Source organism: Vanessa atalanta, chromosome 7 (assembly GCF_905147765.1).
Source record: "Vanessa atalanta chromosome 7, ilVanAtal1.2, whole genome shotgun sequence".
NCBI classification, from domain to species: Eukaryota; Metazoa; Arthropoda; class Insecta; order Lepidoptera; family Nymphalidae; genus Vanessa; species Vanessa atalanta.
The window spans coordinates 6,177,416-6,190,864 of NC_061877.1; the positions used below are offsets into that span (position 1 = coordinate 6,177,416).

Consider the following 13,449-nt stretch of genomic DNA (forward strand, 5'->3'; position numbering starts at 1 on the left):
AGCCATATGTCAAACCCAGTTCTTTATTATATCCACATTTACACTTCACACTACTTCTCATTACGTTATTCATAATATTTTCAATTTTTTTGTGAGTCTTGCCACCTTTTTATATTAATACTAGTTTATTATTATCATTTGATGTATCATAATAATATTTTATATGTTATTCTAAAACGAAGTGTATCCATATATAACAATGGTTTTTTTATTACTATATATCTTTTGTTGTTATTAATATTCAAATATTATAAATAATATATTTTGAAATACCTATTATACTATTCATATTATACTCCCGAAGTGTTACGATTATGATTTCATAACTCATTAAAACCTTTTTATTCCAGATGAAATGTACATATCAGAAGGGTTATCCCCTGGACACGCTACACTGCCAAGGCGTTCTAACTCACCGCTTCCTCATGATCGCGATATGGACAGAGACAGGTTTCCCATCAATAGAAGTGGTCTACAGGTGAGTTCAGACTTTAGATTATTGTGTACAAATTGAAATAAACTCTTTAATAAACAGAATATATGTATATATTGTAATGAACAATGTAAGAAAAGTTCGGAATAAGATCAAATGAATTCTTATTAAGTGTATAATTGTAGTACCCAAAAGTTTGTATATGAATCTGCCTAACAAAAAAAAGTAAAGACACAACAATCCGAAGTTTATGCTGTACTTGGAAATTACGAAACAGAGTGGAAAGATGGATAAGTCGAATGTTTTATTGGCGCTTAAACTTAGTTTGTATAACTGTAAAGTTAGAAACAAGTATTGTTTCGGAGGCCGCGTTTGCAATTGTATTATGTTACCAGCACATTGTCATGACTCTTACAACATGGCCTGCGAAGTGCGAATAACCGGGTTTGCAAAATATTTACTACAAGTATTTAACAAAAGTTTCTCAGTGCGATCATGACTATTAGGTAGAATCGAGATCATTAATGTTTTTAATAACGACATTTAACTTCAAGAAATGTAAATAGTTTCAATAAGTTTATTGACAAAAACATTTCTTTTTTTTTAAACGTAAGGTTTTTATAAAATATACGTTACTTTCAATATTTTGGAATAATGTATTTTTCAATAATATACGCCTACTTTTTAATATCAAGGCAAACAGGAAAAAATTGTATTTATCAATAATTAACAATTAAAATAATTAAAAAGGTAGGTTGATAAAATTAAACAATCGAAGGTTTTTAACTTTGTATTTTGTCCAATTCGACGTACCTCACCTCACTCAGAATTCAAGAACCGTCTCGATCAATTCGAATGAAGGTCTTGTCATGGGATTTCAATGTTATTTTTTGTTGCATAGGTTTACAATAAACGAATTAATTTTATTTACTTAAATGTCATCATGGAATAATGTTAGCCTTCAATGGATGCATGTTGTGCGTAAAATGATGGAAAAGCAATAAGTAGGATAAGTTTTGATTAAGGAATACTTATTAAATTCTATTTTTCATGTTAAAAAAATATCACAATTACGTGCCTCAGCTCCGGAATGTAGTTTATGAGTTAAGTTTTATCAACGAATATAATAATCTAAATTATATATTATAATGATTAAAGTTCGAAAAAGGTTCTAAATTAATAAGAGAGACCTAATATCTATCTTAATGCATTGGATAATTGTTCTGAATCATTTTTCAAAAGCCTTAAAGTACAATAAGTATGTTGACGTACCGTAATGTGTATTTACATTATAACATGGAGGCTAAATAAAGTTCTTACTCAATATAGTATGTGGTCCGCCGACCCACTGCATTGCATAATAGACACATATTGATTTAAAAAGTATCGTACCTATACTATTTTAACATATTATATAATTATAAATAAAGTTGAATAATGTTTGTTATATTATAATGTATTTAAATAATAGTAACTCGTATAAAATGTAATACAGAATATAATATATGGACTCTAAACTGTAGTCCAAAAACCAGTATAAGAATAATACAACTGGTAGGTATGAGTCGGTAGCACGCTCGTAGACTGTTATCGTGTAAGCAAAACGAAGGCCAAATATAAAGTCACAACAAACCAACTGATAAACATTTTAACAACATGAAAAAGTTTTTAAACATATGCAGGCAGACCAAATTAAGAGAAATATAATACCTATATACGAAAAGATTATGATAATCCGAAGTGGTCGTTATTTAATATATATTTATTTTAATAATGCAGTATATTTTATTTCGACGTTTTTATAAAACTAATAAAAACGAATCGATTCTGTTCAAGAGCAACTCAGAGATTAAATTGGTATATAATTATATTTTGTTGTTGACTTAAGGTCATTTAAAAATAGAAGTCAATTTAATTAGAATAAATTGAAAACATTTAAATATTAAATACATTATGAACGAAGAATTGTATGTTGTAAGTTCTCAACTTCTCACGTATTATTATGCATATTTTAAAATAAATTAAATTAAATAAATTCTCTAACGTCAGTCAGTAGGAATTAATATAAAAACAACTTTTATAAAATTATATATTTTTTTAATTAAAATTATATAGTATATTATTTTATAATTATTATTTGTAAGTGAAATACATTTATATATAATGTAAGTATATATGTGAGCCAAGACATAATATTAATTTCCAGTTTCAAACACGTTCAAATGATCGACTATATTTAGAACGAAACATTTAAGTACAACATACTATTAATACTAAATATAGACAGGAATTAATCGAAAATAACAACTAATAATTATATTTATTATTTTTTAGATAAATTATTAATACGTCATTATATTGTTTCTAACCAATTGATATTAATTACTCAAATATTAATTTTATCTGATTGTGTGTTAAGTAGCATTAGCAAAGTGAAGGCAATAAATACAATTTATAGAATTATTAGGTATACCTACTTAATTATAATTTGAAACAATATATCACAACACGAATCTGTTACACATCACATGTCAAATCTCAATTTATGATTGAAGGTAAAAAATTGCCCAGGCAAAGACTTTGTACTCAGTTATTATTTTAGTTTGTATTTATTAATCAACTATTGCTCAAGAAAAAGATCATAAGGAAACCTGCCTATATCAGATTTAAATTTACCGCGCGTGTATACCAAACCGCTTTGGAACAGCATCGTGTAATAAACCTTCTCCTCAAAAGGAGAGGAGCCCTTAGCCGAAGCTGTTACTTACTTTATTCGATGTTAAAAGTAATCCAAACGGTATAAAACGGAACTTAAATATATCGAATTTCGAATGCCATTACCTTAGTTTATTTGAAAATGCGTGTGTACGAACGTATGCAAACATGAGTGTGATGTTGTCATTGTAACACGTATCTGACGTATCATGTGGCAGGAGATAATGAGCGTAAACAAAAACAATCGAGTCTTGTGTACGCTTGCGACACAATGTACAAAAGGCTCAACGGTCTGTTTTTACACAACTATTAATTTGTGTGAATAATCCTTATACACGATCTGTAACTGTTCGACGTTTCAAATGACTAATCGTTGTTAGCATGATACGCTTCAAACGTGCGGAATAAAGTAAATACTATTAATTATTTTAGAAATTATCATTTGAAACAAATTTTCCAGTTGTTGTCTAATTACTTTTTTTGTTTTACTCGGCTTTGATGTTAATTAAATGTTTTTTTTTTTTATTTTGTTTAAAGGCACGATCGGAGTCTATGGCTTCAGTTTATTCGGGAGCGGGAGAGGGTTTGCGAGGGAGTGTGACGGTGCGAGGAGAGGTTCAGTTTTCGTTACTGTACAACTATCGGCTCGGAGCTCTGGAAGTTGGTGTTAAACGGTGTCGAGATTTGGCTCCCATTGATGTGAAGCGAAACCGCTCGGATCCATATGTCAAGGTATCCATTTTGAACTCTCGCTTGACCTTATACAAACTTGACCTAATGCACTTGTTGTAATTCCTATCACCATCATGAAAAAATGTGTTCAAATAAATCTGCTTCTAATTTACTTGTCGCTTTCATTTCTCATAATATTTTTAATTCGCTGAGTGGGCGGAAACCGTGTCCAGATAAATGTAGTTTTATGCACTGAAATCTTTTTCATGCGTTTAGTAAATGTACATTTACAGAATTTGATACTTTTCAACTGCTTACGTAGGTAAGTAGTTGAAAACTTGTAAAACTTGTAATACTTATAAATATATCTTGACTAAAATCTATAGCATTTTAATTCGTTTAAATTAACACGTGTTATGTATCGGACTGATGAATAACGCAAGACTTTTTGCTTTATTTTTCATGTATTTACCTATTTAGTTTGAATGATAAAATTTTCTATTTTTTTTTTATTTGTGCTATAAATTTGGAGACTGAGTGCTCTGAAAAATAATAAAAACACTTTATAAATGAAAGTCACTTGTAATCGACCCGTTTATTTATTTTTGTAATTAAATAAATATTAAAATGCTCATGAGTAAATATATGTTCATATAGCCTTATTGGGGCGACTTCTACTTTAAAAATATTTGTAGATTTTGGTGATGATTATTATCATGTGATGTTAAATACTGCTCGTGCGAATCTGCGATGTTAAAAAGGATAGCAAATCCGATCATTTCGGATGAGTTAGGGGATGGCGTAAGAAAGAACTCATATGTAACTCGTCCGTTCCAGGTCTACTTGTTACCGGACAAGTCTAAAACTGGCAAGAGGAAGACAAAGGTGAAGAAGAACACACTGAGTCCCGTGTTCGAAGAGACGCTGAGTTTCGCGCAGCCGCTCGCCTCGCTGTCCGCGCGGACACTGTGGCTGAGCGTGTGGCACGCGGACATGTTCGGACGGAACGACTTCCTTGGCGAGGTCACGTTGCCGCTGGCCGACGTCGTGTTCGACGACCCCGAGCCCATGTGGTACAAGCTTCACGAGAGGGTATGTCCATACTTCATGTAAAGTAACAGCCCGTACAAGACATAACACTCAAGGCTAAGGTCTCCTCTTCCTTTGAGGAGAAGGTCTGGAGTTAATTCTGCTATGCTGCTCCAATGCGGGATACATGTGGCCGAATTTTATGAAATCAGACACATGCAGGTATTTCCTCACGATGTTTTATTTGACCGCCAAGCATGAGATGAATTATAAACACAAATTAAGAACATGGAAATTCAGTGGTTCATGCTCGAGTTTGAACCTGCAATCACCGGTTCAGATACACGCTTTCGAATCATTGAACCATCTCATCTCATATACTCCATGTGTTGATTAATATCTCGTTCTTCCTAGATTTTTGATCGATCTGTCTCGATACAGGCTGATTCCCCATTCGAATGTTTAGTCAACTCAAATGTTTAATATAGATCAATATAGCCCTTGTAAGATCAATATAGCATGTAATTTAAATGAATATTTTCGAGGATATTACAGATTTAAAATGCAGGACGCTTTGTATTGTCTAATGACAAAAAGCTGTAAAAGTTGTGTATAGACATTCTGTAGTATATTTAGTATCAGCATTGCACCCTTGCGAAGTCGCTAGTATATTATATGTAGATAATTACAATATGTACACGCAATAGATTTTTTAGGCTTATGCACACAGAAATATTATAAGAATTGTAAAAAAAATAATTAAATATTCTTCAGGTGTGCTTATTGCTACCTAGAAAACTTTCAGACTAAAATTTGTTCAACATATTTTTTTTCTATTCTGGAAATATAAAAAATATGGACTTCAATTTTATTTATTCAATGTAATTAAACCTAAAAAATTATTTTAATATGTTAAAAACCATCTTAGTTAAGTATAATTTTTCCTAGTACTTTAAGTATATCTTTAAGTATCATATAGACTTATTTGCATATAAATATATGTATATTTATTTTATATACGCAGACGGAACAATTCGATGAGCACCAAGGCTCGCGAGGTGACCTCATTATCGGTCTAAAGTTCGAACTACAAGACGTCGCCCGCGGAAAGGGCACGCTACACGTACTTGTTAAGGAAGCCAAGAATCTCGTCGCTACTAAACCTAACGGTTTGGCTGATGTGTTTTGTAAAAGGTAAGCAAACATTTATTTTAAATAATTATGTTAATCACATTCCAGAATTTAAAAAATATATACAGCCATATGTAAATAAATAAGTTAACTGTTACGTTATTTTAATATAATAAGAAAATACAAAGACATATGAATTAAAACTATCTTAATTTTTTATATTCAAAATCTGAATTTCTTCGTAATTATTTTAAAGTAAAATAATTCGTTTCTATTCTCAAGATAATATCAGCGATTAAACTACCTATTCATTGAAAATTAATCTTTTCTGACTACATATTTTACTGATTATTATCAGTAGATAAAGTTAAGTAACACTATCGTTAAACGTGTCTATCTTTTAACGGCCTGTATCTAAATCCCAGCTACCTGCTGCCGGAGCGCGGGCGGCTGGCGAAGCAGAAGACGTCGGTGAGCCGGCGCACGCTGAGCCCGCGCTGGGAGCACACGTTCGCGTACCGCGGCGTGGCGCTGCGCGAGCTGGCCACGCGCGCGCTCGAGCTCAGCCTGTGGGACCGCGACCGCCTCGCCTCCAACGACTTCATGGGCGCCGTCCGGCTCTCGCTCGGCACCGGTGAGACGCCGTCCGTTACGTTTGGGCCCGGTTATTTGTCGTTTTCATTAAGATGCTATTCAAACGTTTGTGGGTAGCACCTTCGGCGACATCAGCTAGTATATCTGTATGTATCCTCTACGTTATGTACGGTTTGAAAGTTAAGTGAGCTAATGTCGTTACAGACGCATGAGATATATGTTTGAACCCATGCTACCTGCAGAGCCATTGTCGAATTGTCAATGTGCGAGGAAACCATTTATTTCGAAACATTTATTCTTGAATTTTTCTGACAGATTTCAGTCATAAGATAATATTTATAATATATATATTATATAATTATAAGAATATCATAAAGTAATATCATAATTCAAATTACATATTCGTAATATTAGCTAAACTTTAATTCTGTTAGTAACACATTAAGTACCTGTTATTAACTTTTTAATTTTTGTCAAGAACATATTTAATATGTCTAAGAAGTATTTACATCTGACACTACATTATTCTAATAATAAATGTGTAATGTAATTTTAACATGTTTCTCAGGTACATACATGGGTGCAACAGTTAACTGGATGGACAGCGTGGGTAGAGAAGTTGCTCTCTGGCAAACTATGATGCAGCGTCCTAACTTCTGGGTCGAAGGTTCTCTTCCCTTGAGACCTCAATTGAATAACTAAATACAATTGTAAAATTTACATTGAACACCGATTTTAATTAAAATAGATTATTAAATTACATTTATTTTTCATTGTAAAGTATACACGCGACATTTTTCCACATATTACTTAATAGACTAAGAAATTGTTATCTCATTTGAAGTTTCTAAACTTAAAATTTTTAGATGTATTTTTTTATTTGCTATTATTGTTAGATGAAGATTAATATGTTTTAATCTTGCATTTTACTATAATTATATTATCTCAGTGGGGACTATTTAAAATAATACTCTTATTTAGAAACTTTAGTGCTAAGTATATTGTCTATTTCAGACCTCTAACAACATGTGCCAATCATGTCGTAATTTATTTAATACATAAGTTCGTGGTGGTTGAATATTGATGTTTTATTACGAAACTGCTAGATCTTTAATCTACATAATATATTTCATTCTTTATACTTACTTTTCTGCTTGTATTTCGTTTAATATTTACACTCTGACACGATGTGGACTATTTTTAAGTATATTAATGACAATAGTATCCATCTTTAAACTGCCTATTAGGTAATAACTAGAGATATATGTTTAAGTTACGCATTTATAAGTAGGATTATAATGTACAAATTTAAGTTCTCATGAGTCCATAAGTTTCTGCTCATGCATATTGTGATTTATAAATATGTTAAAGTACTAATTAATAAGATGTTATATAAAGAAAGAGTGTTGTAGTTTAAATTGTTTTTGAAAGAAATATTAATGGTATATAACATCGAATTTTCCAGAATACGTCCATAGATTTATAGCTAATTATTATAAATAACGTTACTAAGCTACTTAAACGTTAAGTATAGTACATTATTTTGTAATAAATATTTTTTATAGAAATATGATTATAATTAAAAATCAAAAACGATTAAATAAATAATTTTGAATATTTGGTTTTTTATATTCTTCCCTTAGCAAGAACTGTGCCTTAAAATAGTCTTCTGCTAATTTAGTCTATTAATTTAGGCTCTATCAGAAGAAAGTGTAGAGGTGGAAAAAAAATCACGTATAATGCTCAATGGTGTTGTTCACTTTAAATAATATAAATTTAAGTATCTTATATATATATATATATATATATATATCTAACCTGGTGACCTGGTATCTTATTTATATCTTACGTGGTGACCGAAAACGCCAAAGCCAAAGGACTATACATGCACGTAGCCCATGCTAGGACTATGTGCACTAGGCTTGCCCGGTGTACAGACGCTGAAAAGTTGACACTGTTTGAATCAAACTGTACCTAACATCCATGTTCCTGGGGGGCAACATTCAATAATTTTATACCCATATGAATAATTTAATTATCGATCGAATGGTTATGCTAAACGTATGTCGTGCACACAAATGGATTTGTCGGCATGCAAAAATGTTGCCACGTTAATGGCTATGGTCCTTCGAAGCAACATAATTCTTCGCATTCAGCTAAGGTGGATCAGAGATTACTCCGGTTCTAAGCTTCACTTACTTAATCGAAATATCTAATAAGACGTGTATTGTTAATAAATCTAAAACAAAATGACTACGCTGTCTGACGATGAAGATGATCAAAGGCTTTTTAGTAAACGTTGGGCCAGCTCGCTTGACCATTACATTATGATTCGGCCGCTTGCCAACTGATTTGTGTATTGTCGGTTTTTCGAGCATACATAACAGCCTCCTATTCACTTGTAACATCGATTAAACTGATTTATACTAAATTTAGAAAAATGAAAGTTGTGGTTGATGGGTTAGGTAAATATTGTTAGTTTAGAAATAAAATTAATATTATAATTCACCTTACATTGCAATTATTGCATGATCGCAAGTCGTAACCTGATAAGCTTATAACGGCAAGTTTCCAACTCCGCCAAATCAATAAATCTGCGTTAGGGCCACGGGCCAGGTATTTGTTCTTATAATAAAATTCCGCAGATAATTCTAATTTTCCCGATTCATATCATCATTACATAGTATAAAACAAAGTCGCTTGCCGCTGTCTGTCCCTATGTATGCTTATATCTTTAAAATTAGAAAACGGATTTTGATGCGGTTTTTTTAAAAAATAGATAGATTGATTCAAGAGGAAGCTTTTATGTATAATATATGCATAATATAATAGAGAAACACTGATAATTTTGGAGGTTTCTAATGTGATGTCGTAAATAAACACTTTTTTGCGCTTACATTGCAAACGATGACTAAACCCTACGCGATAGATCAAAATAATGTACCACAATATTGTACACTTTAAAATGGTCTATCTCTTAAAGACAGTCCACAACAACCATTCTTATCTTTTACTTTTTTGTGAATATTAAAAGATTTTATAATAATTTAATTTATTTTTGTCTAAATACGAGATCATTATTGCATAAGCCCTAAATATAAGGTAATAAATCATTGATAAATGTTGTCTACATTATAATAGTTTATTATTAATTTTCAGTAAAAGTTAGGACTTCCAGTTATAAGGGCTTGTGACTAAATATTATGATTTATGGTTTTGTACTCTGTGGTGACAATAAGACTAGAGTCCAGACCAAATAAGAATAATCAGTAGTGTCCATTGTCCAGTAGTTATTGATGTGTATTTATTGTTTTGGATTAATAATTTCAAATTAAATATTTATTAACACCGCTTTTTGTCAAAAATTTAAAAGAAGTAAAGTATAAAAGTTAACGATGTACATAATTACAACAAAATGTTTATTATTTGTTATGTTGACAGCAAATACGTTAAACTCAGGTATTTACGAATTTGAAACGCCCTATTTATTTATTTTTAATTTGCATTACATATACTTTATTTAATATATTATACGTATTAATATTGTTCTAATTAATTGTAGTGAATTCTATAAATTGTTATCAATGCTCTGGAACTGACTCAAACGAACCTTTTGAGTGTAATGAGTATTTAGACACCGACACGGCCTTAATTCCAACAGATTGTAATAGTATTCATGATGCTCAATATTGCATCAAACATGTTGGAAGATTTGAAGGTATATAAAACCATAAATAGATATAAAGTCTTGGTGTATGGTTAACAACTACTTGATGGTTTTGGCATAACTAATTAAATAATCACGGTCTGGGGGGGATACACATCTTTGAGTTAATAAATTTAAATTTTTCTACAGCAGTCTCCGTATATTGGAATAATATTCACATTTCGTTATTTTAAAATATTACTTTAAACTGCTTTTTATCAGTAAAGATTTTATTTGTTAAATCTAATATTGTTTTGAGCATAAAATCACATTAACAATTTTAATAATTCTCAGTTAAAGGTATAGAATGTTTCCAATGTAATTCTTCATCAACATTGGAATGTAGTGATGGGCTTATGACCCTGGATGGTGGGATATTGACAGCGGTTCCTTGTGATCATGTCTACAATGCACAATATTGTATAAAATTAACAGGTGTCGACTAAACTACTAATATATCTCATTTTATAAAGCACATTAATATTTACACAGAATTATGTGTGACAGCTAAAGAGTGTAGCAATTAGTGTATCTTAAAGAAAAAATTCTGATCAGTGTGGTTTCCATTTTATGTATTATTAATCTATGAAATGTTATGTTACAACCCTAACAGCCCTTAAACCAATATTGGGCAAAATACATTTTTTTCTGTCAAAGATAGCTATTCTACCATGTTTCCCTTAATTTTGGCAAAATTAACTATATATCTCATTTTGCTCCATAGAATAGCTAAAATAATCACATAAAAAATTTAGTACTACAAAGACATTACACACTTAAGACTTGACATTCATAATTATTACTGAGATTCAGAATTGGTATTGGTTTTTATATATAAGATTTTATGTCCCTTGTGCCTCTAATAACAGTGGCTTATGCCGGCATAAAACTAAATCTATTACAAATGGGTAATACTTTTCAGACATACTTACATATAATCTTATAACCAGAATTCTAAGCACTATTCATTTAGTCAAAAGTGCTGTTTCTTGTTAGAAATCCTTCTAGCGGAGAAATAATGTTTTGAGATTTTGATTTTAAATAAAAAAATAATGTGTATGCATGTAAATACTGCAATGATTTGGTGCACAAACAGCTTCTAGAGTTTCACAGCAAAGGGTACTGATAATCACTAACAATAAACTTTCCTGGAATATAATTTGGTAAGTACACGGTGAATAGCACCTGCATGCAAATGTTTTTAGTCCATGAAAGATAGAAAAAAGGATGATTGTAATACTTGAATTTTCTTTGGGACATGTTAGCAGGTAGCTCATTTTAATACTCAATACTACATTTTGTGTCATGATATAGTTGAATGGTTTTTTATTGCATATTTATTTCAACAATACATTAGTCTGTTTTTAGAATAAAAACAGTTTTGGGAGTCATCACAGAACTCAAGCCTCAATTTATATATACATCCTATTTTTGTTTTAGTCTAGATCTAGACTAAAACAAAAATAAAAAAATAGAGTAGTTTGTCTAGAAATAGGACATCTTATATAAAATATTACACATGCTTTACATGCAATAAATGTTTACAGTTACCAAGCTGTATTTTCAACAGTAATTACTACTTATGGAAAGATTATTGGTTACCTCTGAACTAGTTCCAAAGTTACCTTTAATTTATCATTGTTTATTTTTATTTCATATATATTTAAATGATGACAAAGTTTTTAATTACCATAATTTATATCAAGTCTTAATTTATCTTTGGAATAAGTTGAATGTATGTTATAATACAATCTGAAAATCAAATTAAAATAATCTTAGGTTAGTACATTTTCTTCTAATCTACTTTGGCAAGTAGCTTAAATTAATGTAATTATGTACATAAATTAATCTTTGTGTTAATTGATCATTTTGTTGACCAGCATTTTAGAAATTTAAACTCTTAAAAAGTTTTAAATATATACAATTCACATGTCTAAATAGGAAGGATTGATTTACACTAAATGAGCAGACACAAACATATTTCTAATGAAAAAAATAAGTATTAGGATTTTCTGTTATGTATAAGTATTTAAGTATCATTCTTGGACTAGTATAACTGAACTATATTTTATTAGGACTTGTACAAATGTAAAACTGTAAACTAAGTTAATTTGGTTAGTTTATTTTGAAATGGTATATGATTTGTACAACTTCCGATAAAATATTTTATATGTAGAATATATAGACTAACAAATGCATGTGTACACAAAACAAGCAGGTTTCTTAGAACAATTTCTTGGTCATATTTGTATCTTAATTTTGTATATGTTCACTTATATTGTCTGTTTATTTTCTAGGTGGGATAAGTACAAAGAGATATTGTTCTTCTTTAGATTTAGGAAACTATTGCAATTATGTCCAACAGCCTGGGGATAAACTAGAATACAGGACATGCATTCATACATGTAATACCGATGGATGTAATGGTGCTTCTAGCGTTCAAAGTTCTGCAATATTTTCATTACTAGTTTTAAGTATATCCATATGGATTATAAAAGTGTAGGTATTGTTACACTATTTAAGATGTTTTTTTTTGAAATTGCGTTAGTTTTTTTATACTACCTCTTACAATTATGACTTTGTATATTAGAATCTAAATGTAATGTAACATTCCATTTTACAAATGACAATTTTTAATAAAATATTTAAGTTAAATGTAACATTTTCATTTCAGTTAATGTAAAGTATATAATAGTTGAATATATATTTTTTTATTACCTTTACAAGCTTTGCATAGACCTCTAAGTAAATATATTTTTATGACATAAAAAATATAAATAAGCCCTATGAAAAACTCTATATACATTATAAACAGCTGCTCAAAATCGTTTGGTTATAATTTTAAGAATTACGCCAGGTTTTTTAAAATGGCAATTAAATATTAAATTGAATGTAGTCAATATTTCGCCAACCAATGTATCCAATGAGCTCACGGTACACAATATATTACGGCATACTTTTATTTCGCTAGCGTCAAATCTAAATTTATTTTATTAATGATATGCTTTCAAAACATAAAAAATATAACTAACTTGATTGTAAAAGGCAGGTATATGCTGTGGCATTATACAAATCTACATATTGTTAGTAACAGTTTTTGAGTATTCATTATAGTGTAGCGTGTAGCTATCGCTGAATAGCCTCCAAATCCATTATTTTTTAACATATT

The 13,449-nt window shown here is 30.3% G+C and overlaps 2 protein-coding genes across 3 annotated transcripts in view; both read left to right on the forward strand.

The window, feature by feature from the left end:
- Positions 1–8,104, forward strand: part of LOC125065469 — a 59,093-nt gene extending 50,989 nt beyond the window's left edge. For both annotated transcript variants that reach the window (XM_047673061.1, XM_047673062.1), the window contains exons 5-10: positions 351–478; positions 3,686–3,880; positions 4,658–4,912; positions 5,874–6,043; positions 6,406–6,614; positions 7,143–8,104. In XM_047673061.1, coding sequence (XP_047529017.1) covers positions 351–478; positions 3,686–3,880; positions 4,658–4,912; positions 5,874–6,043; positions 6,406–6,614; positions 7,143–7,276 — 1,091 coding nt within the window. In that variant the 3' untranslated portion in view covers positions 7,277–8,104. The remainder of the gene's footprint in view (positions 1–350; positions 479–3,685; positions 3,881–4,657; positions 4,913–5,873; positions 6,044–6,405; positions 6,615–7,142) is intronic.
- A 1,743-nt stretch (positions 8,105–9,847) lies between these two features.
- LOC125065245 lies at positions 9,848–12,935 on the forward strand. The gene is made up of 5 exons (XM_047672758.1): positions 9,848–10,033; positions 10,137–10,292; positions 10,575–10,717; positions 11,595–11,601; positions 12,578–12,935. The coding sequence occupies exons 1-5, from the start codon at positions 9,970–9,972 to the stop codon at positions 12,781–12,783; spliced, it is 576 nt and encodes a 191-aa protein (XP_047528714.1). The 5' UTR covers positions 9,848–9,969; the 3' UTR covers positions 12,784–12,935.
- The last annotated feature ends 514 nt before the right edge of the window (positions 12,936–13,449 follow it).